Source organism: Taurulus bubalis (assembly GCF_910589615.1).
Source record: "Taurulus bubalis genome assembly, chromosome: 14".
NCBI classification, from domain to species: Eukaryota; Metazoa; Chordata; class Actinopteri; order Perciformes; family Cottidae; genus Taurulus; species Taurulus bubalis.
In genome coordinates this window covers 15010210-15036447 of record NC_136602.1, presented here as the reverse complement: position 1 = coordinate 15036447, position 26238 = coordinate 15010210, and the positions used below count along the sequence as shown (strand labels likewise).

At 37.8% G+C, this 26238-nt stretch overlaps 1 protein-coding gene across 1 annotated transcript in view; it reads left to right on the top strand.

Annotated features, from left to right (window-relative positions):
* eys (eyes shut homolog) overlaps window positions 1-26238 on the top strand; it is a gene marked incomplete at both ends in the record, with an annotated part of 160841 nt that overhangs the window by 27264 nt on the left and 107339 nt on the right. The window contains 12 exons of the mRNA XM_079229546.1: window positions 89-228; window positions 1854-2017; window positions 2173-2426; window positions 3941-4045; window positions 7507-7629; window positions 10300-10413; window positions 12810-12932; window positions 14791-15024; window positions 17364-17486; window positions 17589-17702; window positions 22583-22696; window positions 23402-23515. Coding sequence (XP_079085672.1) covers window positions 89-228; window positions 1854-2017; window positions 2173-2426; window positions 3941-4045; window positions 7507-7629; window positions 10300-10413; window positions 12810-12932; window positions 14791-15024; window positions 17364-17486; window positions 17589-17702; window positions 22583-22696; window positions 23402-23515 — 1722 coding nt within the window. The remainder of the gene's footprint in view (window positions 1-88; window positions 229-1853; window positions 2018-2172; window positions 2427-3940; window positions 4046-7506; window positions 7630-10299; window positions 10414-12809; window positions 12933-14790; window positions 15025-17363; window positions 17487-17588; window positions 17703-22582; window positions 22697-23401; window positions 23516-26238) is intronic.

Below are 26238 nucleotides of genomic sequence, written 5' to 3'. Positions count from 1 at the left end.
AATTAACATTAGTTAGAGATGGGTTTGTGACCAATCTAATCACATATTGCTTTACTTATTTCAACTGTATCAAATATTTTTCTTTCAGGTTTTCTAGGAAATAATTGTGAAGTAGACATTGATGCTTGTGCTCTACCCAACAACACGTGTCCATCAAAGACTCAGTGTTTGGACCTTCCAGATGGCTTTGAATACACCTGCCGTGTACCCTGCCCTCAACACCTTCAAGTGGGTAAAAACATCTAATGGACTGTTTGTCCTCCTCTGCACTTCTTTTAAGTATTCCTCTTAAGTCCTATACATTTTTAAAGAGCTCCCAATCTTTTGTTTATTTCTCTTGAAGCAATTTATATGTTGTTCTCTTCAAAAGGGCAGCAACATTATCACAACAGCAGGGAACCATAACACGCAAATTAATGAGAAGGTGTTGTGTAATCTGTGTGTTTCGAGCACACTGTGTTATCAGTTTTCTCCCATAAGAGCACAGCACTAAGATAGAACTCACCACCAGTACAATCACATTCATATCTAGTTGGGTGATGGTAAATTATGAATACATTTACAAATGACCAGTGTGACACTTTGGCATAAGACATTATTCAAACCACAAATACAATGATATTACAAGGCACAGTCTATTATGGGTTAAAACTCTCATATAATAAGTAAGGGAGTAGGATTAATACACAGTTATTTATAGAAACCTGCAACATTTCTGCAAACTGTCACCACAAACTGAATTACAACATTGAGGACTTAAGTGAGAAGGTATCAAATATTAATTCAGTATTGTATTCATAAAATGTGGGATAATCCTTTGTTATACACAGGGATAAAAATAAACATAACTCCCACAGGAAGATTGACAGCAAATGCGATAATCCATAAACAGAGCAATCAGCTGGTGCTGAAGCTGTACAGTATGTTGGTTTTCTTGAGAAGAAGGCTGTATTAAACAGAACCAATAACCACACGTAGTTAAGTAACAGATTCTGACCTATGACCTGACTAAATACAAACACGATACAGGTTGAACTATTCATATTCACAGTGTACTGTATGCTTCGTATTTAAATCATCAAAGCACTTTTTTGTGTTCTTTTTATATGCTGAATGTGGTCGCACATCCGCAAGATGTTTAAGCAGTCATGGTAAAAGAAGACAAAGCTGGAATTGTGTGATTGTTTGTCAGGGATTTTGCTATTGGCAAGCAGGAGGGGAGCACATTCACGGGACTGAAAAGGCCTCTGCCACCTGATGCGGATGAGTGCCACTGAAGATTTGCAGTATCTGTATCTCTGAATGTGCGGGGTTCTTTAGGTATAGATGGATCGACCCTCTGCCTTTAAAAAAAAAAAAAAAAATCTTTCAAAACAGAGGGGCTTCTTCAGATGACAGATAGAGATGATCACTCACTGTGGAAAAACCCTTGTGCTGGCCACCCTACAGAAATGCCAGGATGTCTGCACTTCCTCAGCCCCTTTGTTAGCCTCTACTATATATACACAAGTACCAGCTAGCAGGCGTATCTGTTTTGTTACAGCAAATTCTTGGGAGGTTTAGCACTCAATGACCATTGATCTTGTCTTTTAAGACAGGATGTAGATGCTACATGGAATATTGAGCGTATCCAGGACAAAGCATGGATCAGTATTCATGAGAGTGCCATGTGGCTGGGATGAAGCTCATTTTCAGGCAGCCGGGAGCAAGAAATTATTTTGGGTTTCATTATAAAAGAATGGTAATATTTTTTAGCAGAATGGCCACGTACAAGATGAAGCTATTTATTTTTTGCACAAGAGGCAGCATACGTCACGGCGTATGCATCTAACGGCTCTGTCTTCTTCCAACAGCCATGTGCCAACGAAGGACGCTGCATGTTGAATGATGCCAGTAGCTACGCTTGCATCTGTACAGCTGGTTGGTCTGGTCAGACCTGCCGTATAAATGTCAATGATTGTGTTCAACATTGGTGTCAAAATGGAGCCACTTGTGTGGATGAGATTGATGGTTACAGGTGAGCCTTAACATCTTGATTGTCTTCAGGCAATTCAGGCACCAGAATGTCAATGATTGTAAAAGCAGTGACATTTACTGTTCTTTTCCTTCAGGGTTGAAAGAATTCTTGTACCTCTATACAGTATTAAGAAATTCTCTTTAATCTGTTGATAGCTGCCTTTGTCCCAGAGGATACACAGGCGTCTACTGTGAAGAGGACATAGATTACTGTGTTGGCCATCTCTGCTCTGAACATGGCGTTTGCCTGGACCAGCAGTATAACTTCACCTGTCGCTGCATGCTTGGATTTGAAGGGTCGATCTGCGAACTGGAAACAAATGAGTGCAACAGCTTCCCCTGTGCAAGCGGCGCCACCTGTGTGGACCTAATCAGTGATTATCAGTGCCACTGTCCCCCGGGGTTTGAGGGTATGAGACCATCTGATGCCAATGTGAGCCCATTTGCAGCCATTTGTATAGCCAGCCACAGGAATTTCAGGTTTTAGAGCAGGCTTTATTGTTTGAAATACAAAGGATTTACACAGAAAATTCATCAGAATATGCTTGGCATTATTGAACATTAGGTCATTTTTCTCATTGAAAATTGATATGTAAAATATGCAAGTTGAGTTCTGTACATATTATGGGAGTAGATTGAAAATTGGAATCACTATACATAGAAATGATTGAAATTAAGAGATACCCTGTGCTGTAGCAAGAGTGATAACAGTTTCTTAATCGCTAAACTGCTTGGATTGGGAAGGCAATCTCCTTTTTGTAGATCATTATGTGTGAGAAAGAGATTTATGGTAATATAAAAATCATGTCTTTGCCCCTTTTTATTGCAGTAATGAATGTAGGAGAAATACGATTCACTTGTATAACTGAAGAGTTATTTAGAATGAAACCACATGCAGAAACTTGTAGCTTGAAGTTATGAATTAATTCATCACTGTTAACATAAATGCCACTTTTTTTATACTTAACATCTGTGCCATGTTAAGCAGATGTTTTTAAGGCAAAATTAACTCAGTTAAAATGACTTGTTACAATTAATATGTTATTTTAAAACGGGCAGATTCAATGCTATAAAAATGTCCACTTTATTATATTTAGTAAGACCAAAATCAAATAAGTGTTAGAAAATGTACATTTAAAATATGCTGTCTTATTTCTGAGACATTTGGCATAATCTGGCCCATGTGTGGTAAAAATGTCTATATTGATCATTATTATTGGCTGGCATTACGATCTGGCTTATTATCATAGACTCAAAGTACAAAGTGTATATTTATACAATTTGTTTAGGCTGTAGGTACAGTCAGTCGCTACCTTAATTATATATGGGAGTACCTTTATAGTAGGTGATTAATAAAGCACTTGCCGGTGTAAGGGGTCGTGATGGCAAAAGTACAATTACCTTTGATGTGGACAGCAGCGCCTGAGGATGTCGGCTGTTTATTCTCTGTGAGCTCTCTGGCTCATAGAGAAATAAGAGGTCTGAAATATCGCCAGAGGCCAGGCCTAGTGGAGCACTAAATGTGTCAGTAAAATCTGGAATCAATTCTTTATCAACTCTTGCCCAGAGGATAATAACATTGAAGCTCCACCATTTCTGCATATATACAATCTGCGACATGCTGAACACGTAATCATTCAATCAAATTTTGAGCCAGTACGCAGAATCGGAGGCATTCAGCTACCTTGTGAAGTCAAATCCTGTCACCAATAAACCAGGTGAAGCTCAATGTTGGTAAATAAACAGAAAGGTGAACTGAATAAGTTCTGAATGTGTATAGTGTTATTCTGCTCTTATTAAGCTTCGCACCTTCAATGAGCATGAAATGTCCAAGAGGACAGCAAAGCGTGTTGTAGAAAGATTTTTCCAGCTGTAGCCCCGTGACATGAAGTAGAGTTTATTTGTCTCTCTCATCATCCTGCAGGAAGGACCTGCTCTGAGAATGTAAATGACTGCTGGTCGCAGCCTTGTCTAAATGGAGGCAAGTGCATGGATCTGATAAATGACTACATTTGTCATTGTCCTCTTGGTAAGTACCAATAACTTGTTTATTATTGAGCATGTTTACAAAAATATCAAGCCATTATTTTTTTTGTTTACTGTACCTTGGGAATACGTGGAACGTTTATTTCTCATGTATTTACAAACAATTTAGTTTGCTCTGATAATTTTTGTATTTGTGTTCAAGGTGTGCTTAGAAAGATAGCAGAGAGGAATTATCAGGAACACATATTTGAATGCAGGCAAGAAACCAGTTAAAATCTGCACCTTAAAATGCTCGACACGAAGCAAATAGAAATAATAAAATCTGTTTTTTGGATGACGTTTTTAAAGATATTCAGGTTTTGATTTGTAGAATCAAAGGTTAAGAAAAACTGTTTTCTATCTTGCTAAGCGTTAATGCATGTAAACATGACTTAACTAATCAAACAGAGATTTGGCTTTCAGCATTGTTCTTTAATCAAGTAACACTGTGTATTACACATGTTTATTTGTCAGACATTTTAAAACGCATGCTCCCGAAAAGATCCCCAATCAGTCCGTAAGAGAGGGAGGTGTTGCAGTCCTCAGTGCGCTGCTGATTTTACTAGGCCCTCTGGTAATATAATACTTAATCACTACTTGATTGCACTAGTCAGAATGTCACAGTCCAATGTCACATTCAGTAGTAAACAGCCACAATCCACAGAACAGGATTTACAGACAAATATTTGATAAATAAAACCCACAAAACATTCTGTAGGTGTTGACCGGACCCAAAATACACTCTGGCACCGATCAATGGGTCGGTTTCGCTAAATCATTTTCCCAATATATATATATATATACCACACAGGCAAAAGAACTGCATGGTTTATGCTGGATATTTTACATTTGTATTCTTTTGAAGTCTACCCTCCGACTTTAGTTGTTTGAATATATTGTAGTGAAACAATATCACCCCTGTTTTGTTGTCGTTGCACATCTTGTTTTGCCTTTCCCTCAGCCAAAAGTGCCTCTATTTTACTAGTCAATAAATCAATTAAAATGCGGATGAAGTCATTAAAACATTTACTGCCTTGAAACAAGTCCAGCACCTGTTACATGATGTGTTTTTATGACATTATGGACAGAGCAAATGCATCACTGTAAATAATTTTCTCATATTATTTTTTCTGCTCTTAGCTCAAATTAGATTTGGGTAAGAACAGAACACCAATGTGTCAGTAAAGCCTCCATTACTGTTTTGATTTCATTGAAAGATTTATAGACAGGTGTTACTGATCACTTTATCTCTTCTGAAAGTCAATTAGATAGATGGTCTGTCAGGTTTGCTTGTTTCTCCCAACAAATACACAAATCAGAATCAGATTATTTTACAATCCTGTGTTCTGACCGATTCCTGGTACAGTTTTATGTTTTCAGCCACAGTACATCATGTCTGTGTTGTCCAGTTGATCTATTATTTTATTTTTTATTTTGCTTTTTCAACTTTTATTTTTTATTTTGCTTTTTGACTGTTTTAATGTTTTCTTAACTGTTTTAAATCTGCATTATGTTTTGATGCTTTTAGTGGTTTTATGTGAAGCACTTTGAATCGCCTTGTTCTTGAATGTGCTATACAAATAAACTTGGCTTGCCTTGCCTTATCATTATTATTGAATTAGTTTTAACTGTTATTATCACTAAAGTTATCAGGGATACTTTGGCCAAGGTTAAACAATTCTCTAAAATAGTTTTGATGACAGGAAATGGAAATATCTAATCAAAACACACATAGTGATTGGCAATCATGCTGATTACTTGATGACAGCCATGGTTTTTCGGAAAAATGTCAAATTCCTGTTAATGACCCTATTTAAATGTATAATGTTTAGCAATTTAGTCATATCTCTGCAGTTGTGTGCTCGACTGGTCTTAAAGATGGTCCTTGAGAAGCGCTCTTTGGTGGAGGTAACAAGCTAAATCCAGGTTTTATATCCGTATATTACCTCACAGTCTCATTTTATTTATTAAACTCTTTTAGAAGTAACAACTGAATTTGGTGAGTTCTATCCAAGAACATTATTTTCAGTTTTTCAGCTCAGTGAAGCAACCAGAACGTTGGTGATGAGAGATGACTAAATGTGCTGATGAAGCAGTTCTCCGAGCCAAGAGTAGTTATGACCCGCGGCTGTTATCATTAACCACTGAACATGGGTACATAAGGACTTGGCTTTAATGTATTACTGTAAAGTATTAACAATACATCATAGTATGTCTCAGTACGATTGCACATTTTGAGATAAGGTAAAACACATTGCCTTTCCATTTCTGCTCTTGTTTCTGAAGCAGAGTTGGGCTGAGCTGCTAGTAGCTGTCAGATAGAATAGGAAGTCCCATTTGGAGATGGTGACACTGTAAATGTGACATTCCTTCATGCAACATTAACCTCAGAGTGAATTGCATGCACAATTGGTTATTAAACACTTCTGAACACTCTGTTGGAGGCAATAGCTGTCCATTAACTAGTCAAGGCAATGCATAATATGATGAGAAAAGGGTAGTTGGAAGGTCGTCTAACATCCAGATAGATGTGTTGGTGTAAAGTACTCGGGTCTGGAAGAAGGTTACAATGTAAAGGAAGTGGAGACTGCCTACAACAGGAAGTACATAATCTAGCTGCGGTCCTATTGGTTTATTCAAGCATTGATTAAAAAAAAAGGGAAGCAGCATTGGGAAGCAGCATTTGAAATAGTTCACTCCTTTGCCAGTGAGTGAGACCTACTTTGCAGACACAAAGATTCATGACGGTGATATGGGACATTCTTCCTGTTTAGAGGCTTGTAGTTTGGAGAGTTTTTTACGTTAGTATTAGATATTTTAAATGTTTTGCTATTTAAAAACACAAATATTCTGTGACTCCATACAGTAAGCTGCCTAACCTTTTGTGAATGTAACAATTAAATGCATTTGTTTCTTTAAATCATGGCCATTATCTAATGGCCACGGGTTAAACCGTGTGATGTCAGTGAAAAAAATCCCAGTAATCTATTTTAGGATTCTCCCTTTAAGTCATATATATTTGTACAAACACGTGTAATGAGTTTCAGTCACAGCATCCGTCTGTGCTTTATTTACAACAATAGATATTGACATGGGTATCTATCAGTGGCATGCAGACAGGCATTTGGTGGGGCAGATAAATGTGATATAGATCAGTTTGCTAGGGTGGGTCTCTGTCAATGATTCACTCAATTAGCATACTGCATAGCAGGTAAATTGCAAGGGGAAGAATCGATACCCCCATTAATGTGCTAGAGAAAAGGTGTCTAACCCGAATAAAACATACAGCCACAAATATATATATATATATATATATATATATATATATATATATATGTGTGTGTGTGTGTGTGTGTGTGTGTGTGTGTGTGTGTGTGTGTTTTATGAATTCAGACCTCCTAGTTTATTTCCCAAGGTTTGGCTGTTTCTGAATGTCCTCCGTTGTTAACTCAATTTTCATTGCAGGGTTCAAGGGGAAAGATTGCTCGGTGGATATTGACCTTTGCTCATTTGGACTGTGCAGTGAACATACAATAATATGCAGGGAAACAAAGGATGGACAAAATGTCTCTTGCACGTGTGAAAGAGGTGAGCAAGACCTTTAACAGGTGTTATATTTGTCACACAGTTATATTAACACGTGGAAAATCCTGCCTTTTCTCAGGCTTCAAGGTCACTTTACTAAAAGGAATATGTCGCTGTACAAAAAATACTGCACAATCAGTTGGTGTTTTAGTAGCTGTCTGTAGATCAATAAGTAGATTATTGTCTTTTTTAGTTTGATCAGATCAAGACTGCATAGGAGTCCTTCTTGTGTTCTCTTACTAGACCAGTGGTTCTCAAATGAGGGTACTGGGGGTACTTGAGATTTAAAAAATATATATTTAAAATTAGTGTGAATTCAAAAACCCTTTAAAAATAGTGATTTAATAAATATTCAATAATAGAAGTGTAAGTTCTATATTAAATCAGACACTGATGGCAAAGCGCTGTGAATTACATTGTTTTTTTTTCAACCAAAAATGCTTTGTGCTGGTTAGGGGGTACTTGTCTGAAAACACATTTCACAGGGGGTACATGAATGAATGAATATATACTTTATTAATCCCCAAGGGGACATTTGTTTGTCGTCGTCCGTAGCGCCTTACAACTTGAAGATACAAACACACAAGATAAAAGATCAAATATATAAAGAAGCAACAGGGATGAAAGATATATACAAATTAAATTAACTAGCAAGCGGTGACTTGTTATAAAGCCGTATTGCTGTCGGCAGGAATGTTCTCCTGTAACGGTCCTTATTGCAGCGGAGCGTGAGGAATCTCTTTGAGAAAGTGCTCCACTGGCCCTGCAGCAGGTGGTAGAGAGGGTGGTCCAGGTTGTCCAACATGGACAAAAGTTTCTTCAGCGTCCTCCTCTCCACCACATCACTGACAAAAGGACGAGAACCACGAACTAGACCACGCACAAACAAAGAAAACCCCCAAAACACCTTTTACCCCTTCATAAACATATGATAATCTTACGCAGATTAGTTTGACAGCTCCTGCAGGAAGAAAACAATTTAGTTTGTGTGTCAGTCCCGCTGATTCCCCTCCATGAGGATGACAGTGTTATCACAGCTGTAGCTGCCAGCAGTGACAGGGATAACAGGAGGAAGAGGAAGAGGCTTGACCTGTTAGATACTCTGAGGCTTGCCGGGAGTACCAGGCTTCAGACTTTTACAAGTCAATGATATGCGTGCAGTGAGTGACAGAGTGCCAGTATAGTACTGTGTGTACATGCACTGGAACTCAGTCAGCTTATTCCTGGATACAGTAACAGTACTTGAAATAAAAAACTTTTTTTTTCACAGCCAAACTACACCAATAATAATTCAGTCAACTCTACCCTGGCTCTGCTATCTGCTTTCAAATGAATGGCTATTACCTAGAAGTTCATGTAACCCAATCAATAACCCTAACTTCATTACTCCTTTTGCACTTATGCTCGGCAGACGTCAAAGTGAAGGATTGTGAGTGATTTCTTATGTAAATGAAAGCAACCTGCGGCGGGCTGCTCTCCTCAGCTCACTTCTCAAGGGCATACTGCGATGCTGTCATGTCTAAACGTTTCAGGTTTGATCTAATATTGCCAACCTAATGTGTTGCAAAACATGTTACTCATACCCTCCCTCGCTATTCTGTGTACCACATGCTGTCAACTTTTTGACCTATATTTAGTCCTCACACTAAACCATATTCTTGAACTGAGGTGTTTAATGAACTCACAATGGTGGACTATGCTTTTCTGGCTTGTTCGGAAGGTTGCTGGGGAAAATGTTCCCACATTTTTAAGTTGTTAAACTCTCTCGAAGAGCACTTTTTGCAGGGCAATAATTGTGTTTTTACAACACAAAACTGTTTTTGACAGCGGTTTTTGTTTTGCATTAGCATTCATTTCAAAGGAGCAACTTTTAAGTGCAAGACTTATTTTTGCCGTAAAATTATTTCAGCAGTAGTTTCATCAAGAGCCCCACTTGGCATGAGACAGTTTTTGTGATACCACAGTTTTTGCATTGCAGCAGTACTTGTTCTTTGATTGCTCGTTTTTATATAACCCCACAGCATTGTTTCGGAGGGGAAATGGCTTATGCTGACTGTTCTTTTATATTCGTTTTTCCTAATTGTGAAGAGCATCTTAAAACTCCAATGCTCGGTTTAGTCCTTGGCTGACTGTGTGAAGCACATCACAAACACTCTATGCTAGATAAGTGTGAGGTTAACCCATTAACAGCTTGTGTAGCACCAGCAATAATGTGCCTTAAACACTGACATGTTTCTTCTCTTTAATGGTGTGTGTGTGTGTGTGTGTGTGTGTGTGTGTGTGTGTGTGTGTGTGTGTGTGTGTGTGTGTGTGTGTGTGTGTGTGTGTGTTCTGTCGAGTGCGTTTACACATGTGCGCTGATGCATGTTATTTGTTTCATGTGGTTCCCTTTGTGTATAGAGTGACTTTGATCTTAAAAATCACTGGATTTGGCTTGTTTAATGCAATAAATCAGAAGGGCAATGACTGGCTCTTATTAAACATGATTAAATGATCCAGTGAGCTGAGTCTGCATGTGCCCAGCAAGCTCTTTGAATCAACACAAGCTTTGAATACAATCTTTTGTTTGTGAAAACAAAGACACGCTGATCCTAATTGGCTGAAGAATTTAACCAGGCAAAAAAGGAGTCCAATAACTTTATTATTATTATTTTTTTTTTAAATATGCTGCAGGGTTTGAAGGGTCATTTTGTGAAATAAATCTCAATGAGTGTGAGTCAAAGCCCTGCCAGAACGGTGGAATGTGTGTGGACGGCAATGACCTGTATCAGTGCTTCTGCCCAGAAGGTAAGTGGCAATGCAATTAGATTCCCAAATAGTTGAGACAATATTGAGTATGTGACTAATTCAGACCTTTGTTGGTGTGCAACCAACCAGTTTCAGTCCTGGAGTTATGACCCTGGCTTTCACCTTTGCACTCATTCTACCTCTATTTCGTTGTTCGGTGGTCTATTTGTTTTTCCTGTGGATGAATGGGCAAATGGAAAGGCATTGAGTGAACCCATTTTTTTAAGTATCCAGGAAACAAACACAGCTTCAACTCATCCCACTTATAGTACCTAGGTAAATATATCCCAGATAAACTGAATAATGTACAAATGTCATAAGGTGTCTCATTGTAGTTTATTTTTCTGATTTTAAACTTTGGAACCATTTTCCATTTCTCTCATGGGACCAATATTCACAGTAAAAATAATCAGGGAAGCCAACTTAGTCCTAAAGACTCGAGTCTGCAGTCTCAAATGGTTTAAAGAAGTAAAGAAAAAATAGAGAAGGACAAAATGTGCCAGTTGCCTTATTAGAGAAAAAACATTTTGCCTCTCAGACTTATCATTTCAACACTTACAATACAAATGTGAAATTATTCAAACTCATTACTTTAACAATATCAACTCAAGAACTTAAGGACCATTCCTTAGACTCCCCTGCTAAAAAATCTCCTAAGTATATCAGAACTATTAGAAAGCATCCAACACAGACATAAATAACTATTGCTACAAACCAAAGAAACTTCTTCTTGCACATTACATTCCTCACAAACAATTTATGATCTGCAGACTCGGTTTGGTGCAGTGTGTCCTGAAGAGAAAGAAAGATAACTACGCTCATTTAATTGGGGAATGTACAAGGATTTAACCCCTTCTCCACAACTGGAAGAGATTCTTGGTCATGATCTTTTTTTTCGCCATCAATGTGACAAATGTACCTTAATTCATGTGCCTTAAAGCCGTTGAAGGTTGAGAGTCCACATAAATGTGTCCTGACCAAACCCAACAGGGGATTTAGTTGATTAGCGCGCTTTTCCAGGGACCAATCAGTGTACTCATTTGTTGTAGTGTTTGCTTGGAATGATTACCTGTATACTATCAACAAAATGTTTTTGTAGCATTTGATGTTGATTGCTTCTTGTATACATCAAGATTTTCAACTACACATTTGTTCATGTCTCATGACTTTCCATTCAATACCGGTAAGGTTAACAGATATTTGCTTTAAATTATCACCGATCACATAAAACCATTCCATCAGAAATTATCATTTGCATCATTAGAGTAAGAAGGAATAAATCTCCACAACTGGAAGAGATTCTTGGTCATGATCTTTTTTTTCGCCATCAATGTGACAAATGTACCTTAATTCATGTGCCTTAAAGCCGTTGAAGGTTGAGAGTCCACATAAATGTGTCCTGACCAAACCCAACAGGGGATTTAGTTGATTAGCGCGCTTTTCCAGGGACCAATCAGTGTACTCATTTGTTGTAGTGTTTGCTTGGAATGATTACCTGTATACTATCAACAAAATGTTTTTGTAGCATTTGATGTTGATTGCTTCTTGTATACATCAAGATTTTCAACTACACATTTGTTCATGTCTCATGACTTTCCATTCAATACCGGTAAGGTTAACAGATATTTGCTTTAAATTATCACCGATCACATAAAACCATTCCATCAGAAATTATCATTTGCATCATTAGAGTAAGAAGGAATAAATCTCAGCTATTTTTTGAATAATTTCTTGGTCTGGTTGACATCTTACCTGTGAGACATACCTCTGATTAAACCTTGATTGCGGGTGAAGCCTGTTATGCATTTTTAATGAAGTCAGGATAATTGTCAAATTTTATGACATGGAGAGAGGTGGAAATTGGTTCCATGGTCAGTTTGAGAAATGATGAGAATTTGACCTGCACCGATGGTGCTGATAGCCAAGCATTAGTCATGGGCCTCCTGTATCTGCACTGTGTGACGGTGCTAATGATAGTCATTTTGTAGCGTGACCATGCGACGGAATATATTTATGGGGGACTAAAATGTCAGAAATTGGCAGCTCTCACTTTCACTTCATGACTTTAACCTTTTATTTTTTAGATATTAATTATGCTAATGTTACTTCGAATTAAACATTTCCCATTAAAATATTGTCACAACAATATGACAAAATATAATTGATTTTCTCAAATGAAATCTTTTCAGTGCAAGACTTATAAATACAATCTACTCTCCATATTATGTATGTATGTTTTATCGTGATGAGCTTACATTGAAAACTAATGTAAAACTTCAGCAATGAAACTGCAATACATCTGCTTTTGGCTGCAATTTGATATTAATTAGTGTCTTTTCATGTCTGGTGTTTACTGATATGCACTGATGAGATTTCTCTTTCTCTCTTCATACTAGGGTTTGGGGGGTTGAACTGTGAAATCAACTATGATGAATGTGCCCATGGATACTGTGCCAATAATTCCACCTGTATTGACCTGGTTGCAGACTATGAGTGCATCTGTCCTTCAGGCTTTGCCGGTGAGTTATCTGAGGCATCATTTTCATAGTTTAGACTTTAATGAATATTGTGCAGATTGATGACTCTTCAGTAGTGATAACCATCAAACTGGTCGAATGTAAGAGCTCATTCACCGATTTCAGCAGCTGATTGAGGAGAAACATATCTTTGTTTCTCCTCTTGTAGAAAATTGTATCGGATAAAGTATTTTTCAAAAGATGATATATTGGCTACCAAAATGTAGCCTATTTATTACAGTTATTTAACACTTTTTAAAAACTGTATCTAATACCTTTCTTGTACATACTACCACCTTTTGTACATATACCACCGTATGTATAGTGGTTTCCTAATTTATATTTTTTCTTTTTCTTATTATAGTGTGTTTTTTATTTCAAAAACTGTTGACTCAGAGCCATGCACAAAAAATTCCAATGTGTCTGGACTGTTGGTCTCGGCACAAATGACAAAATAAAAACCTTGAACCTTGTATCAAAGGTGCTGTTTATCTTACATATACAGTAATACTAACTCAAGTTTACAGAATGCTGATCTGTACATTACTAATACATGTTTATTTTGTCTACAGTTTTATATTTGTTGTGGTATGAATGGAACCTTTGTTGTATCCATCACTTGTTGCGCAGTACTAGCAAGGGAATTGTATTCATATTTTTGTACTGTGACAGTGTAAACAGGCATAAACCTAGACAAAATAAATAGTGTGCTTTTAGCTGTCGTAAAAAACTGCATGAGTACAAAGATATGGCAGTTATACCGTAGTATCACTCCTACTGGCTCCATTACCAAACACACACGCCCCACATCACGCTGGTTCCTCACGTTAATGATTGTCAATCTCTGCAGTCAAACTAATTTGTCGGATATTGAGATGTGTCATTATGTTGGTGATGTGCTCTTTTTTCTTCTCAGTGTGTGTTCATTTTTATAGCACTCAATTAACAATCTTTATCTACCTCTCAGGTAAGAATTGCTCCACATTTGTCTCCGCTTGTGCATCGGGTGTTGAGTTCTGCAGAAATGGAGGAACCTGCTCCTACAACTCAGCTGGGGAAATGCAATGTATTTGCCCTCCAGGTATTAAAGCACATTTATGAAGTTGATTGGTCATGAATTTTGTGAAGCTATTTTGATATAGGACTCAAGCTTGTCAGAATCAGAAATCTGGTTTATTGCCAAGTAGGGTTCACCTACAAGGACTTTGCATTGGTGTATTGGTGCATAGCATAAGCATAATAAGGTACCAATATTACGATAAAGTTAAATTAAGTAAAAAATTCAAACGTGAATATAGAATAGAAGAAAATTACAATAAGAATACAAATTGCTATTGTCATAACTACAGTAACTCCATCTACAAATGCAGACATGCAATAGCAATGCAACATGCAATAGCTTATGCAACACACGATGCTGGAAGCTACAATATCATTATAACCACAGTGTGTCTTAGCCTACTCTACATCAATCCCTCTCTTTTAAATTGAGCCCTTAATGCATGTGGAAATGTACTCGTGTTGTTGATTACTGTTATGGTATCACCCGAACAGCATTAACCTCTAAGTGAATACCATTAGAAAGCATGTGTACAAATCTGCAAATTAGTTACATTTGAGGAAAAAAACACACCACACATCACAGTTATTTTACTTTGTGTACTGTTGCTAAAATCCCTCGTTGGATTTAGTGCTTCAGGCTCATGCTGGATAGAATTTATAAAACGGCAGAGAGGAAAACACTGGCAACGACAGCATTACGTGGAATCACGATCCATGATGTCTGCCAGACGTGGGAAGTCAGGAGGATACTGTACATAGCGCCGCACATCAATCATTACTTTGATCCCTCTTCTTACAGGATACCATGGCAATGAATGCTCCTCATCTGTGAACCAATGCGTGTCGAATCCCTGCAACCCTGAGGGGAGTCGCCTCTGTGAAGAGCTGGCAAATACTTATAGATGTGTGTGTCACCATGGGTACTCCGGGCCGCACTGCAACACACATCTAAACCACTGTGTTGATGGTCTGTGTCAACACAGTGCGGCATGTGTGAATCTAACAAGAGGGTTCAAGTGTGATTGTTTACCAGGTAGGTTCACCGTCTGGCAGCAGTTTGCCTCAAATGGATGTAATTCCTCGAATGAAAGATGTATACAGCGCACTTACTCTCAGTTTGGTGCTTTCGCTTTTTCACCTTGCTTCTCTGTGGGAGTCTAATCTCTTTGGCCTAAAGCAACAACACGAACCAGGCTCATGAAATGTGTACGTCCGGGCTCAGTTCATCAGGTTGTGAGCCGACTTCAAAGCGGTGATGATGCTTGGAATGTATGTTTTCCCCCTTCGGATCCAAAGGTCTTGTACTCATATTTAATCAAAGGAATTGTTATTTGTTAAATTAATTGATGGTATGTCAGTCATTCCTTGTGTTTCTGAGGTAATAATCAAATTATTGTCAATTGTAAAATGAGTCAAAAGTCTAATTAGTTAATTCCATTCCATTACAGTAATTCACAGGTAATTATAGGTGCAGATAAATGAGGTAATTATATATGATAAGTAAATGTAAATAGAAAAGCATTCACATAGTATTTACTTGTTTTCAGGAACTGCCTCACAACATAGTAAATACTTGCTAATTAGAGTGCAAAGTGTCAACCGTAATCACATCTAGTAATTTCACTTAATATAACATTATTCCATATAAGTTGCAGACAACAAGCATTTTGTTCCTATACTTACCAAATTGAATAACAAGCCACCAGTGTTAGGGCATTAAAGGGAACAACCACCAAAATTGAGATTTTCCAATATGTTTCCATGGCTCGGGAAAGTTCAATGAATATTTTTGAAAATGAGCTACTCTCTCTCAAAGCCAGAAACCAGAGAAGTCTCAAACTTGTGATGTCATCAAGGATAGTAAAGAGCTGCTCAATAGACAATGAATCGGAGTGATAGACTGATGCTGTGAACCCGCAGAGATGAGTTTCCTTTTTCATAACCAAATGAGCTTTGTTATATAGAGTGCTGCAGGATGAGCTTGCGTCTGTGCTCCACTGGTTCCCTCTTCTCGAGTTCTGGGTTAGATGCCTATAATAAGATCTGTGGTTAAGACACGTTTAAGATATTTTAAAGTTTTGCTCTACAATAAAAAAATGTGTCAGTAAATACCCTTGTCGTGAATTTTGGAAAATAAGTGGCTCAATGATCCGCCTTCACAGCCTCGTTGTGTGTACTCACCCTCATTTATCTTACTGAACAAAACATGTACGTGTAATAAACTTGTGTTTTTGACACAGAGCTTATTTTCTGCAACTATCTAAAATCCAAAGAAATAATCCTGGTGGTGTTAAACAAAATGATGTCATCCCTGCAAAACTCTATTATAGTTGTTCTCCGTTGTGGAACAGAACATGTAAGTAGAACATTCCCCTGGATGCTCTGTGTCTTTTTTTAAAATGTTTTTCTAGTTTCATTGTCTATGGGGCAGTTCCACACACACAAATTGAGGGATATATCGAGGCATAGGGTTCGTCATGTTAAATACAGTGGCGCGCCGTCAGGGCCTGCTAAGCCTTCTCTGCTGGCCTAAACAGAATCACAAAGTTATAGCTATTTTATAATTCAAATACACTCCATGTATTATAATAATTTTCCCCTGTTAGCTTATTTTCTCATTGTGCCGAACAGCTGATCCACTGAAAGTGCAGGTAGAAAATCCACGGCCCGCCACTGGTTAAATAGCAAAGTTCCCCTTTAAATGTTCAATGACCACCATGAATGAAATGTGTCAATATGGAAAAAAAGCAAAGTGATTCAATGGAGCAAAAATCTCCATTAGTATTATGTTTTAAGGTACTTGTTGGAGTTTTCTTGTCAACAGTCATTTTTATATTCAGTTTCTCTTGAAAAAATACACTATTTGTTTCATTGAAGCAAACATTAGACACACTTACTTCCTCATAAAATATTAAACAAAAAACAACCTTTTGTATATTCTAAAACCTGCATCGTTTACATCCATGTTTGCTAGCTAGCAGTCTTCATTTTCCCTGCTTTTGTCGGTATTGCTTCACACATCACTGCTGCCCGCTGTTTAACAGTGAAAGTGAAGTGGGTTCTTTTGCAGGTTCAAAACATAATGGTATACCATTACCATAACCATTGCTCCCCACTGGTGGTACTCACTGCTGTTTTGAAGCACCATTTTAACATGTGTCATTGATTGATAATACTGTGATTGTGAAGAAAGGAAATAACATCAGCTAATCAAGTTCTCATTTTGCTCTTTAATAATAGTTTTGAATGCCTGTTTCACTACTAGATGTCTTTACAAGACAGCGCTACGGTATATCACATCCAGCAGGCACTTCTTTAAGAGATTATTCCCCAGTGAGAAATCCTATAGAATACATGTCCCTCTCTCTGCAGGGTTAACAGGCCAGTTTTGTGAGATAAACATTGATGACTGTGAAGAAAAGCCGTGCGGAGCCCTGAGTATTTGTAAAGACGTTCTCGGTGGCTACAATTGCTTCTGTGCGCCTGGATTTATTGGTAAGTGAAAGCTATGTTGTAGTCATTCTTTGTAAGTCAAAGTGACATTTTATTCAACGAAGCAATGTGTCAACATGTTGGGCATCTTTTACGCTTTCTAAGGAGATGACTGCAAGATTGAAGTGAATGAATGTCTCAGCCAGCCCTGTCAAAATGGAGGCTCCTGCATTGATGAGCTTGACTCTTTCAGCTGCCAGTGTCCTCTTGGAGTCACAGGTATTTCATATGCTTCTTTACGTAAATGTGTTTGTTTGCACATCACTGCTCAGACTTGTATGCGGCTAATGATGAGTGGGAGGCAACGTCAGTAAGGCCCTGCGTACCAGTGTGCTTTAATACATGGATGTGAGTACGTTTAGAGAGAATATAGGTATTGTTCATTTTTCTTGTAATGTAGTCTCAATGTAGACAGAACTTCAAATTTTGCCAAATTAAATATTTAACTGAAGACCTGTGGGTGCACTAGCATGGGAAGTGAGTGAAGCTTAAATCAGTTAGAAAACTTAAAATACATTGCAAAAAAATTATTGTTGTTCAACCAGAAATTACACATTTGTTTTTTGTAACGAATGTGGTAATAATTCAAATGCAATATGTCCATGTGTCATGTCATTTGGTCTCAATGCAACAATACAATATGATATTAAAAGAAATATAATTAAAAGAAATATAATTACAACATAATGTCTACTATAATAAATCTACAGTTTATACACTGTGGCTGATTGTGATTTTGACCCCAAATCTTCTGACCCTTCTCATATATTCATTTAACAGTAGGATCAGTTCGATTTAGAAGACGAGTGGATTGGATTTCATGAAAATCAAAGTGGCAAGAGCTGCTGACAGCTGAACTGTGGAGATCATATTGAAGTGCATACACCTTGTCATGCTCGGGGTGGGATCTGAGGAGTTTCACTCGCTTTACATACTATTTTATTATCACAGCTCTTGTCTTACTTCTTTAAACTACAGGTGGCACTATGAATATATTCCTGGAATGGAAATATAAACTACACTCCGGATGTGGTTTTTTAAAATGTATGGCAATTTCTTGATTACATTCCATTCAAGCTCGATGCCTCTCAATAATGGAAACCTTTTACACAGTTACAGAGGAGGCTCAGAAATCCCATCAAGGCAATTTTCTTTTTTATGTGAAGAGGGAAACGACTTTCTATCGTCTCTGCTCATAGTGTGTGGAAGGTGATCTGCTTAATTGTGCACGTAACACATAGTGATGAGATTTATTATTCATGAGATTTATATTCTAAAAGTACATTTTTCAGATGCTCTTTTGTTTATAAACGAATCATACCACTCCAAAGCTCAGCTGCCCCTCGTTACATGTTCTTCCTAACATTGAGGCTAAAATGTAAAGTCTATCTTCAGGGTGGTGACGGAGGAAAGGACATTGCGTCATTAATAGTTAAAAGTGTTTATCCCTGTGTGTGCAAGAATATGTTCAGCAAATTGAATGACTTTTACAAAATTATACTTTTGTGCAAGTAGAAGAAATTGACCTCAAGGTGGCATCAGAGTAAATGTCAAAGAGGTCACATAGGCATTAGGAGTTATCCACTGGGGACCAATATCCACATCTGATTTCATGGTCAACCAGAAATTAGATTTTGATATTGTCGGGATTTGGCAAGAGTGTGTTTTGGTTATTAGCAAGTATAACAATGTCATTATTGCTATTCATATAAGTATTAATATTGATAGGATTATTAACATATATTAATAATAATAATAATGGGTCACCACCAATGTTCCCTCTAATTTTTTTCAGCACTGAGCAAATCTTTTTTTTTCTGAGCGCACATTTCAGCACTGTGAGCAATTCGCAACCACGCGACCTGCCGAAAATGACCACAAGCCTGCGTTAGCCATAGGGGATTCAAAGAGATGACAGCAAAGGCATCAATATGTATACAAGGTGGATATTTATTCAATATCTTTTATAATGGCTGGACTTTGGGAACATTTTAATGATGGTGTTTTACCAGTCAGTTTAGTTGAACTTAAAGGATCTTTGTTAAACTTCAATAAAGGGAGGTTATGACTGGTTATGACTGATAATGATATATATATAAAAAATAAAAGTATCAAAGGTGTTTAGTCATTTCTCAGCAGGTACAACATTTAAGTGGAACTTCATTGAAAGAAAAATGCTAATGCAGTGCTTAACAATAATTATAGGCCTATTAAATTGACGTTTAAAGTGTCATTTTTCCTAAAGGTAGCCTATATAAACAATTTAATAACTTAATATTCTTCATATTTAAATACGTCTGAAAGTTTCATCCTACCTGTGTCAGTTTGGACTATTTCAACTAGCCACTCATTTTTTAACGTTAGGCAGACCTTTTTCTGGGGCACCTGCTCTGCCTTTCTTTTCGCCATGGTAGCCTATAACTGCTGGAGCAGGGCCCGCCAAGAGGAGCCTAAACAGCGCCGGCCCTAGCTCATGTGGCGCTCATGTGGCTTCGCTCCTGGCACCCGGAGGAGGACAGCGGGGGTGGAGGGTGCTAACGGAGGCAGCGCGCTAGCAGAGGTACAGAGAGCATGTCGAGAAACGGGACGCTGATTGGCCATGAAGACAATAGTCAAAGTCCTATTTCACATTAAGAGGGAACAGTGAAGGTTTGAATTTGAGCACAGGCTATTGCATCAAGCTATTATTACAACACATATGCGCAAAAGAAATAGCAGAAAACTGCTCCTTAGAAGGGAGATGGAGTAAAAGAAAGGAGGAGAGAGAACCGAGAGAAGAGAGAGAACAAGAGAAAGCTGTCGGACGTAGTCTCGTAACTTAACAATGGCGAAGGGGAGGATGGAGCACGAAGATGGACGTAGTCACATAAAGAAGTCATGTCACGCAACATTCCACAATGGAGGCCGCACTTACACACCATGTGTGTATGAAATAAGTGAAATGGCATACATGTGTGTGTAGGTGTTTGTGGGTTAGGTGAAAAGACGAAGAAAAAGAAGAAAGCACTTTAAACAAGGCAAATCCTCACCTTAATAACTGTAACTTGAGCAGTGGTCATCCTCTTGGAACATTAATGGTGCAAACCCAGTTTCATGGTTTCACTGGCCAGAACTCAGTGAGACTTGATTGCTTTTTGATGCTGATGGTGCAACGAAAGTCTTGCACAAATATGTTAGACTTTCTGGATACAGGTGGTTTATACTGAGAGTTAAATCATGAACATTTAAACTCTTCATGTTGAAGTGTCTATTGTACCTGCTGTAATAGGAAACTGCTCTTACAATGAATGGATTTAAACAAATATTTGGAGGTCCCCAAAGTCTTTCAGAGAAATCTAAATGTTTTTGGCTGCATTTAGCATAATATTTCAAAGACAGCCTCAGTGTTTCAGCTATGAACTCACGCTAACCTTCAGGCCACATGGGAGGCGATGAGGTTATGCACTAACAACTGTTGTAGTGATACAAGAGAAGCAGAAAACCGTAGACTGGGAATATATGAAATGTTGCTGTAATTCAAAGACCTCCTCTCACTTTAGCATTTCACGCTCACAGCCTCCTCCAAAGCTTACAACAACATTAAATGTGTGAAATGGTGATAATGCAAAAAAACATCACCTCACAGCTTGGTTTGTGTGCAGCAGATCTATTTTGTATTCATGGAGTAAACAAATTAGGCCGGCAAGGGAATAAACCATATTGCATATTACGTGATCTATTTTTGTTGTGTCATATACAATATAGCAATAGATAGAAGTCGGCAACAGAAAGTATGGTGTTTGGACAGAAAGATAGTTGTTTGATTTAAAAACCTTATTTGTCAGATATCCAGAACAGTGTAAAAATAACTTTGCTAGCATAACTGTAAAAATGTGTTTATTCCATGTGTTGCAAAATGTGCACACGGAATATAAGACTGACTTAATTTTTGTGACAACTGTCTTAAAATACTGCAACCAAGGGATTCAAGGTGTCACAATCAGCAAATTTCAAACTCTCCATGAAGAGGCTTTAAGTCAAATGCAACATATATTTTACAAAGTTGAAGGAAAGTGCAAAACTGAGCATGAGTCATAAAATGTTACAAATCAAAGCTGCAGTACTTTTTGGTCATAAAACGAACATGAAATAGCGTTATTCAGAGTAACACAGACTTGGAACAGCAAAAGGAACAGTAAGTGATGACTATCCGGTAGGGTTGGGTACCGAGAACACGTCCGGTACCTACCGGACCGAAAAGCAACGCAGATTTTGGTGCTTCCTTCCGGTGCCTGAGCCGATTTAAATACTTCTTTTTTTTTACACTACTCTGTAAAGTTGCACGGTATATAGATACTAAAAAGGTAGCGCGGTACCCGCACGTTAAGAACGATTATTAAAATAGCGCGGATCAGAGCACACTCGCTGCTCTGCTCTCTGTCTGCCTGCATGCAGAGCGGGGCTCGAGGGGGCGGGGCTTCCAGCGCTCACACACACACAGTGCGCGCACAGAGATCGCTGGAGACACGAGCACGAGCTTTTGAACGTCGTCCTTGGCTTGATGGAACAAATCTCTCCAATCGATATTAATGATGACGTGTAGTCCAGTAAAGCAGCAGTTTTAGGATCCAACAGTGTCTGAGTTCTGTTGCAGAAGAAAAAGTAGAAAGAAGAAAGAAGAAAAAGAATTGCCTTGGCAATAAAAAAGTATCGGTTCAGGCAACGTTTAGGCACCGGTATCGTTTTAAAAGTATCGGTTTAGCACCGGTATCGGAAAAAACCCAAACGATACCCATCCCTACTATCCGGTCACCGCCCTACATGGGAGTTGACCACCAGCATAGCATTCTTATCAAAGAAATGACATTACAATAAAAAAATACACCAACAGAATCCTCCAGGTGCAACAACATAATTAGAGATCAACATGGACATCATCCTACAAGTAGACCTAAATATTCCTGATCTACAATCTACCTCTTTTAACTGAGTTTATGAGGATAAACGACCATGGGAATGAATGATGAAGAGTGTGTGTCTCGGCTCTGGTGGACCGCTATATGTTTGCTGCTCATAGTCATTATTTTAGCCTGACTCTTTTAAATCTCATGTTTTTACAGGAAACTACTGTGAAGTCAACATCGACGAGTGCATGTCCTCACCCTGCATGCACAATGCCACATGTGTTGACCTTGTTCATGGCTATGGATGTGTCTGTATGCCTGGATTCACAGGTGAGTGAATGCATTAATGTATTCTAGTGAGTAGAATCTTTGTATGTTTGAACATGAATAAGTTCATTGCATATGTGCAACATATTCAGACAATACTAAAACATTATGTACGGCCATAAAGCCATGAGACGCTCCTCTTTAAAGGGTAGAGACAAAACAGTGGTTTGATACTTGCACACATTTGGAAGCCTTAATTATTTCCCTACATTTGGCTGTTAAAAGCACAAAGAAGAAGAATAACTCTCAACTAAAACAAAGATCATGTTATTCCACCTATAAACGTTTCTTAATAACTGCGGTTAATTCCCACAGAGCCAGATTCACTGCATTGCAAGCAACACCACTGGTTGCAGTGCTGAATCTTATCATCACAAAGATGCAGGTTTCTCTTCCTATAATCGTTTTTTGGAAAATTCAGAATGATATCTGAAATGGGGTTCTTCCTGTGAGAATGGTGTTTGCTGTTCATTCCTTTTTGCGGCACTATAGAGACCCAGCTCTGGTATTTTAGCTGCATTCAGCACTATCAGCTTCCACATCATCTGTGTGTATGGTATCAAAACTAATGTACACAAAACCCTATTCTAAGTTAAACCCTATCTGGGTTTAAGAAACAGCAACTGCAGTGATGCGTTTTTTGATTTCAATACTGAATGTACAGCCAAATATATCATATTTATCAATCTGTGTTCTTTTCTGTCAAAGGTACAGAGTGTGAGCTTGACATTGATGAGTGTGCTTCATCTCCCTGCAAGAATGGAGCCACTTGCATTGACCAGCCTGGTAATTACTTCTGCCAATGTGTGGCTCCGTTTAAAGGTAATGAGCACTGAGGGAATGGGGACAAGAAGCAAAGTTAATTAACTCCACATACTATTATTTTCACCTGTCTGAACTCACCTCACATGTCTCAACAAAATGAGTACATCTTAATTTGCTACCTATGGTTGGTTAAATCCAAAAAAACTTGAGTAATTACTAAGATGTACGCTATGGTGTGCGCTTCTGCCACATGTGACATCTTTCATCATTTAGTCAGATGAGAGATGATGAAAGATGGGAATTAAAATGTTGGTGGGTGATTTCACACTATTCTTTTCATGAGACATGAGAAGATGGTGAAAAGCTAAGGCTTGTTCTAAAGAATGATCACTGTTTGGACCTAAAACATCGTCCTAGCTTTCTTGATGACATTATATAATGGCCTTTGCTAATTTATAATGTTTTATTTTAATTATTTTATTTTCACAAATAATAATATTATAGTGCATTTGCATTATGTAAATATCTTAGATCATAGTTTACTGTAAGAAATCAACAAAACATTTGTAGTCATATATTGTTAACTGACACGTTTGGTTATCAGTAATAGACACAATAGGAATGTGTTACTTTTATTGAAAAATATATAAAAATGAGGATTTATTTTTTTCAGTTGTTGTTAAGTAGATTGAAGCTGGTATAACACAACATATACCTCTATAAACAAATGATCAAAGATAAAACATCTTAAATTACCTGATTTTTAATGTTTACCTGTTGACGCAGATTGTTTCTGTCCCAAGTTAGTAATGACTGCACTTTTCTGAATATGATTCACATCAAACACAAGCTGTTTTTCATCATTAGACTCTTCTCAGAGTAGAGGCTGTGCCATGAAGGAACTGGCAGTGGATAACATTCTGAAAGTGATTTCACAGGAGCACAAAGGGCTCCATCATTAATACATGTGAAAAACATTCATCTAGCCAGACTCCTTCTAGACACGCTCGTCCTAAAAAACCATGCAAGCAGTCAAGAAGGACCTTGGTCAAAACCCAAGGACCACTGACAGATCTAATGAGCTCCCTGGCTGTGAGATCTTCCTGGAAGGACAACAGTCAGGGCAGCACTTCACAAATCTAGGCTTTACGGCAGAGTGGCCAGGAGGAAATGACTCCTGAAAAAGACACATGAAAATTACAAAAAGGCACTTCAAAGACCGCTGACAGCTTGAGGAGAAAGATTCAGAGCGCTCATGAAAATGAACATGGAAGTCTTGTGTTTAATTCAAATCACGATAGAAAGTCTGGCAGGAATGAGGCACGGTTGATTACCTCATTCTTACTTAAAGTTTAAGGTATGGCAGTGGCCACATACTGATGTGGTTGCTTTGTATGGTAAAATAATAAAGTAAACTCAGAGAGAGACAATTTGGGATCATCAAAGCAACGGAGCTCAGTATATAATTAACATGTAATAACCTAATATGTGCCTCACAGTAATTTAAATCACTTAAAAAAGTATCCACATCTTACAAAAGCAGTAGCCTTGGTTTCCCAATCAGCCACTTCATTCATCTACCTCGATCACACATTTCAGGGGCAATGTTTCAAAAGCAAATACAAATTCTGTCTTATTTGATTTTATGAACAATTCCACTCTTTCTTCAAGTCTGGCAGTATTTCTCAAATAGCAGATAGCCACAGCACAAGTGTGATAATACTAAATTAAGGGACCGTGCTTGTCTCCAGTGCTCAAGTTTGTGAGTGCTGCAATGACTCAAAGCTGCTAAGAGCTATAAAACGGGTTGTTGATTCTCGATGAGATTGGCAGGTCTGTTTATCCTCTCACACTACAGAAGGGGGTTTGATGCAGTGTTTGTATAAAAAATATTGCCTCATGGAGCTGTCATACCGCTCCCTACTTATCAACCACAAGAAGCTGTCAAAATGCTTACTTTACTGGTCATTGCATATCAGTAGTGTGGCCACGCCTTTCCCGAAAGAAAGTAGCTATTGTCTGGTCATGATGTTGTTCCAACATGAAACTATGGAATGAAGTTTATCTCGAAACGTAATCAAATGTATATTACATGATCTACGCATGAACATACATATTTGAAGTATTGTGTATCCCAATGTTCACACGAATACAAAGCAATTCGAACAAATGCACACATGAAAATCTGAATAAATATTTCAGCATTGAGAAGCTTCCAGTATGTGAAATTGTTCATTTACAAATTGTTAAATGTGTGAACGGATTGAGACCACACATCAGGTTAGATTTGCATATGGAGTTTTAAGACTATTTTCATAATCTACAGACAGATTAAAACATGCATGCTGTGTTTTTTCATTACATTTTGTGTCATTTCAATGTGTTTGAGACATTTTTCTAAAAAGACAGAAAAGCTCATCACTCCCTTGTCAAGCATTGCTTTGGTTTATTTTCATTGTTTTAATATTTGAGTAGACGTCCCTATATAACATAATATAATATAATATAGGTTAATCAACATTTATTTCATTTTAGGAATCCCTCTTTCACTCAGTACACCAGCACTGCTACCATAAGTAATGTTATGTTGTTTTTCAGGCACATTATTAATATCGTACTAATAAGAGGAAGATATAGATAACGGTTTAGTAAATACGTAAATGATAATTGTGGAGTGTGGAGCTGCAGACTGTGAAAACGCTCAAACTCCACATGCAAATGTGACCTGATCTGTGGGTATCATCTGTAAATAAGTACAATAAGAAGTCGTTAGTCGTCAA